The sequence below is a fragment of the Morone saxatilis genome, unplaced genomic scaffold (genome assembly GCF_004916995.1).
Source record: "Morone saxatilis isolate NCDOM2014 unplaced genomic scaffold, NCSU_SB_2.0 Contig23, whole genome shotgun sequence".
Lineage (NCBI taxonomy): Eukaryota > Metazoa > Chordata > Actinopteri > Moronidae > Morone > Morone saxatilis.
Window position 1 is genome coordinate 13,809,983 of NW_023339796.1, and position 6,913 is coordinate 13,816,895.

Here is a 6,913-nt window from a genome sequence, read left to right on the forward strand (position 1 = left end):
GTGTGTGTGTGTGTGTCCTCAGATGTCTCTCACCAATAACATTGAAACATTTGCCTCCAGCTACAGAGTGTGGCATGGGATCCAACACTGTAGGAAAACCTACAAGCGCACAGACATGAAGGACATGCTTAAAAAATGACAACATGGCCATGTTCTCGCCCCCTCTTGCTTCCGTTTATACTCTTCCTTAGCCTTCTTGCCAAACTGCCAAGATTCATATCTGCTTTTTCTGTAGTATTCTGCTCTCAATCTGCACATCTCACATTCCCTCTGTTTCTAAAAGTCTTCATGCTTCTACTAAGGCAAGAAGAAGAACATCCACCGTCTTCTTCCGTCATCTGATGTAGATCAGTAGAGTAGGGCCGGGTGCGATTGTGTAAATTTAATTTAAGCTCATCCTTTCAGACTATCGTCAAGGTACCAAATCCAACCATGGCAGATGGATTTAGAGAACAACTACTTAACCCCCCGATATGTGAGCTGTGAGAGTGCCTGTCAAGCACCTCATCACCCACACATACTCTAAATATCTGCACCCTTTATTCTCCATTGCACTTCCTAACCCTTTTGCACAAAAGGTAAGAAGAAAAGAAAATAAGGACAAGGGACGGCATGTTTTTGTGTTTATTATAACCCTGAGCAGGCTGGAACACCGCAGGATGGAGGGAGGCAGAAAGAGAACGTGTGAAATAAAGCAAGGACAAGCCAAATAGCAGGCAACTGAGCAAACAGAGAAACATTGGACCAGAAGGAAAAGAGAGGAATAAAGTGGAAAAGGAAAATGCAGGCATGGGGAAAATCTGAAGGTGGCACACAGGTGAACACTGACGAATCACCGAAGCACAGAAAGTACGGTTTTGGAGATTTGCAGGTGTTTTGGTTTTTTGGCCCACAACTTTGCTGTTTGGGTTGAATCTCTCATCAGACCACTCTTCCAGCATCATTTACAGATGAATCTGCAGCTGTTTTCAGCAAAACAGCTTTAACCATGTCTCAGCACCACATGTCCGACAGACAAAGTTAGCAACATTTAGCAGCTATTTAGCCAAATATAGACCAAAATAGATCTAAAACAAGAATAATTATTGAACTTGAAATGTATCAGGCAGCTGCTGGATGTGTAAATAGCCAAATATTTCCTAACAAATTCAAATCAATGAATGCTGGTTAAAGTAAATGTAAAAATACCACAATAGCTTACATTACTATTAAAAGTCCTGCATTCAAAACTGTACTTCAGTAAAAGCAAGTATTTGCTACAAAATATTCATATGAGAACCAACAGATTTACAGAGGAGTCCATCTCCACTGTCCTAGACACAGTTTTCACACACCTAGAGAATAACAACACTTACGTCAGAATGCTGTTTGTTAATTTTGGCTCAGCATTCAACACAATTCCCCCCCCCACCACTCTGGGCCTTAGTACCTCACTCTGCAACTGGATATTTGACTTCCTCACAAACAGACAGTCCAGATCGGTCACACCTCATCCAGTGCTCAACGCCAGAGCCCCTCAGGGCTGTGTGCTCAGCCCCTTCTTGTTCACACTGCATCCCCCGACATGGAAACAACTCTTCTGTAAAGTTTGCGGACGACACTATCATCAGACTTCATCTTGGGAGGAAATCAACAATCTTGCAGAGTGATGCACACAATTTATTACTTAATGTCAGAAAAACCAAGGAGCTGATTTTAGAATTTAGTAAAAGAGGCAAAGACTCACACCTCTGTTTACATCAGTGGAGCTGAGGTGCAGCAGGTGAACAGTTTTAGGTTTCTGGGAATCAACATCACGGACAACCTGGACATTGCACATATCCACCCTGGTTAAGAAAGCTCAGAAACGACTTCAACCCGTACCAAGTTCTTGTTAAGTTTTAGCAATAGAAAGAATCCTGACTGGAAACATCATAGCTCTGCAGCAGGGGGAAAACCACACAGAATAATCTAGCAAGCATCAGTGATATCTCTAAGGTGAGGTGCCTGCATAGTACCCACCCCAGCCACAGCCTGTTCACCCTGTTGTCGTCTGGCAAGAGATACAGGAGTATTCGTTGCCGTACCACCAGACTTTACAGCAACTTCTTTCCTCAGGCTCCTTGACTCATCCACCGCACTCCAACATAAATAATAGTTTTTTGTTTGTTTGTTTTGTGTGTAGCATAAATCGACTACAACGTGTTTCGTTGTACAATCCCTTGTTATAGAGTGATAAATAAATGAACCTTGAGCCTTGGAAAGTACTGAATGGCTCCTTTTAAAGTGTTATAAATTACTGATACATTCACTTCAAAGAGGCATTTTTATGTTGTTGATGATCTAAGTGATACTACATCATACTACTATATTATGAAGACTTACTATACTAGACATACTGTATGTTTTAGGTAGTGAAATGTTTTGCAATGTGTTATATTATCTGGATATTTCATAACAGCCTGTTTAAGATAAATACTATTGATAAATATAAAAGTGAAAAGTGTAATATTTCTCTCTAAATGTTAGTGGAATAGAAGCACAAAGTAGAACATGGAATTAATCAAGTAAAGTACAAGTACCTTTAAACAGTACTTGAGTAAATGTACTTTGTCACATGCCAGTCCTGCATAGATGTGTTTTCACCTCCAAATCACTAAAGCCGTGCTAACAGGGAGGTCACTGGCAACTCAAGCAGGACAGACGGTGACAATAAGCCTTGTGTTTGCCCACTGCACAGACACACTGCACAGTTTGTTCTATAGCTGCGGGCACACTGCGGAGCGTCGAGTGGGTGTATTTCTCTTGAGTGATTTGTTGGTATTTTGTTATGCAGACTCTTGTTTGGCATGTTTAATGATCTGCTTCAATTCATGAGAGCTGTGTGTATGTGCATGAATGTGTGTGTCTGCCTGTGTGTTGACACCCTTGACATGCAGTTCTCTCACTCCTGTTGCAGAGCAGAGACAGAGAGAGGCCTCAACAGAAAACACATCATTGAAGGTAACAAGTCGATCTCCTCTCCTCTGCTTTGTCCTTCATGTCACCCCATCACTCGGAGTCCCGCTGCACTCCTGTAATCTCCCTCTTTTATCTCTTTTCCTCACTGCCTTTTTTCTCTCTCTTCTCTCTACTCTTTGATTTTACACAGCATGTGCACCCAGCTGAATTTGACAGTTGTATTAGGCAGTGATACGTCAAATCTCAACAGATGTTTTATCTTTTCTGTTGTAATACCTTTACAGGTGTCTTTTTAGGAAACATCGTGTACTACACACTTTCAAGTATCCTAAAATGCTCCTCTTCTCTCCTTTGCTTTATTACCCCTCTTTTACAAGATTTATGGCTTTGTTCAATCTTATAATGACATACATTTCTCATATCATTGTGTCAATCCACCCCTGTTCCCAAACAACTCGCCATCCGGCCCACAGCGCAATGCACCTCCTGCAGTGACTCAGCTCTCTCCCACGTTATTAACATTCACCGCAGCCTCTGCAACTTTCCCCCCCAAACAAGAGAAGGGGAATACACTGGACTGGAGGAAAAGGGCAAAGACTGAAAAAGTAGGAGAGAGCGGAAGGAAAGGTGGCACTGCCAATTAGCTAAAGCCAGTTTGCCCGTGCAAATGATAGGTAGCATCTGTGAGAGAAAAGGTGCAGTGTCCCTGTCTCTACTGGTGTGGCACGTCACCACAGGCTAATTAACTAGCTGAGTCAAACATCTGCTGACACCATCATGCTTACTACTGGTTTTACAGCCCACCACAGGCCAGTCAGTTAATCATTTGATTGGTAAAGTGACATTTACTGGGTATGATGGGGTGTCAAAATACAGTTATCAATAACGGATATCAGCGCTGATGAACTCTGAGGTGACAGTGCAAGAAAATATCTCTCTAGCAATTGGGACGATTTTCCTCACAGGGCAAAGAAATTCCTTGACTATTTCATCATTTCAAAGAGACTTTCGTAGAACATTAGCATTAAAGATGTATTATTCATCCCAGACAGCATTAGACTAGCTTTGTTGTTCAAAATCTTTTCTCAGTTTCTAAAAATAGACTCCCCTCACAGGCAGTAAACTCCAGCTAATCCACGAGACTGCGCGAACTGCTCGTGATGACGGTGCAGGCTCCGATTAGGATCCATGTATTGGGGGTTTCTGGGATCGCGGGAGTGCAGATGACAGAAGAAGGAATAAGTGGTTGGAATGGTGGTGGGGAGAGCATAACTCTCAGCTGGGATTAGCAGGCGATGATGAAGCCTCTGGCACTAATCTGCCATGCACACTCACACATACTCAAGAGCGCAAGTGTGTCTTTTTCCATGTCTCTCTATTACTCTGCTGTCCTCCTTTGTGACAGTCTTCTGTGTTCGCTTTTCATCTTTCGTCAAGTCTTCTCCGTGTCTGAATGGGGACTGATCTGCACACAGTACTTTGTTGCCATGTCTTATACTCTCCACAATATACAGTGCTTGACTAACAAAAAAAACTGAAATCTCAGCAAGAGAGAAAGAAATGACCTTTTCCCTCATCTTTCTTATCGTCCTCTCAGCTTTGAGTTGTTTGGTTCCTCCAGCACTTTTTCTACATAGTTCTTCTTACCAGGATATAGTGGTGTGAATTTTTTGACAGTAGCCTGAAATAAAAAACAATACAGCTCAGAACAGTTATGTCATTTTCAATAAGCAATGTGTAGGGTCTTTTTATTTTTAACACAGTTTATATTGGAGATTATATTTGAACAATAAAAAGGCTAAAATGTCAATTTGCTTTTCATACTTTGAGTCACTTCTTGTATTTAAATGGGTCGGCATTGTTTACTATGTCGCAACTCACAAGTCAGTCAAACAGAAGAGCAAGAAGCCAGAAAAAGCAAGTTATGGGAAAGTGCATGCTACTGCTGCTACTGCTGCTACTGCTCAGTATTTAGCCAAAATGCCAAGCTATTGTGCAGCAACATAAAAGACATTTTAACATGTCATAGCGAGAAACACACAGGGGGAATTAATTACATAACAACAATAGCTGAGATCCAGTTAGGTGTTCAGTTCCTGCTATCATGAATGCATGCTTACTGTCATGACTTTTCTGGGACATTTTAATGGAGTCGTGGAGCATTAATTATTGTTATTACTTATACTAGTGCTTTTCCTACTATGATGAGTCAGAATATCAACTGTGAAAATGGGTCTACTTCATCTTATTGAACCATGTCTTCCAGCTTAGTAACATATTTCCCTTTGCTAACCATTAAGTCATTAAGAATTCAGTAATTAAACTTTTTTTCTTCATAAAACCAATTCTCATCTTGTTAAATGTAATTGTCAGAAAGAGCACATTAGTTTCCAGTTGATTATAAAACATTCGATTCATATTTGAGGGAACAAAGTCTGTATTTCCTTTAAAAACAATGTAGCATTTTGTTGTTTGGCAAATGGTACTTGTCATTCCATAAAAACGACCCCTACTCGGTAAACCAGGCTGAATATGACAACCCAGATTCACGTACGAGCTGGATCAAAAGATGTGGCAAGCTAGATGCAGCTGGCAGGCCTTGAGTCACATGTGGTCAACTGTCACTTTGCCATGTTTATGAACATGTTGACTTTAAATCCCCCTGGATACAGTTCACCCTGTTTTCCTTTTACCTTATTCCATGGCAAGTGAAAAAAGAAAAAATGGAACTCTTGAATACCTATTTTTTGCACATTGTTGTTCTGAGGAAGGCACACAGCACGATTTATTTTCAGTTAAAATGGCTATAATTAGTATTTTAATATTAACAATTGATCAGATGACTACTTGTACGTAAAGGGGGTTATAATTGTATGTTATATGTTCACTCTTTCCTTTCTCATAGCAACTTGTTTTTTTGAAGAAAAAGCACTAAAAACATATACACTACAGTACCTACTCAGCGGTGAATGCCAGACAGTGAACATAGTGGAGCATTTAGCAGCTATAGAGCCAGATATTTTTTCCAGAGTTTGTAGAGACCAAAATAGAGCTATAAGGAGAGTCAATACTGGACTTACATTCACCTGAATAAAGTAAACAGAAAACTCCAAATAAATATTAGTCTGTATCTGCTGGAAATGTATATATAGGCAATAGTTTGCTAAAAAGTTAACCATATGTTGTGTTGTTTTTACAGTTCCTGCTGCACTCAAGTGCCCAAACAATCAGTATTGCAAGTTTATGTGCAAGCAATCTGTTTTTACTAGAAAGTCATTGCTATATTTTATCTATGACAGTGTTGAATAAATAGCATGTAGAACTGGAGGAAGTCACATGCACACGGTGATTATCACTCTTCCTCTGCAGATCCAGGCCAACGTTTCCAAAGGTGTCAAGGGACAAGATTTTCTACTTGCTAGCATGTCTGAATGATACTGTAATAAGTCTCCTTAGTCCACTGGTATTAGTAGAGGTATTTACGAGTAGAAGGATGATACTCGGGGATTATGTGGGTTATGTTGACTCTTTATTCCAAGTGTGTCAAATCATCCTATTGTTTATTTATGTGTTTACAGTACGGTCAGTAACACATCTATTACTGCACTACAACACTACAATACTGACCACAAACGCTCATGGTTCCTTTTGACTTATCTACATCTTTCTCAACTTATTCTCTTATCTCACATAAGGGTTAAAGGGCTCCCTCCAGAGGATGCAACTCGAGTATGTGGATGTCGTTTTTGCCAACCGGCCAGACAGCAATACTCCCATGGAGGGTGAGTGATCGCTGCCCAGACCTGGGGGGGGCGTGGAGGCTTGGGGCAGGGACAATGCATGTTATTCTGTAACATGAGAAGGTGAGAAATACTGACAAGTGCCCTCACCGGACTGGCGACCTTTGCCTTTGACCAAAGGGGTTTGTCTATGTGGTCAAGGGTGTGTGTCTCTTCCTCTGACACACACACAC

At 40.9% G+C, this 6,913-nt stretch overlaps 1 protein-coding gene across 1 annotated transcript in view; it reads left to right on the plus strand.

Annotated features, from left to right (window-relative positions):
• kcnab1b (potassium voltage-gated channel, shaker-related subfamily, beta member 1 b) overlaps nucleotides 1–6,913 on the plus strand; it is a 30,112-nt gene that overhangs the window by 15,103 nt on the left and 8,096 nt on the right. Inside the window, exons 6-7 of the mRNA XM_035670432.1 lie at nucleotides 2,939–2,982; nucleotides 6,636–6,722. Coding sequence (XP_035526325.1) covers nucleotides 2,939–2,982; nucleotides 6,636–6,722 — 131 coding nt within the window. The remainder of the gene's footprint in view (nucleotides 1–2,938; nucleotides 2,983–6,635; nucleotides 6,723–6,913) is intronic.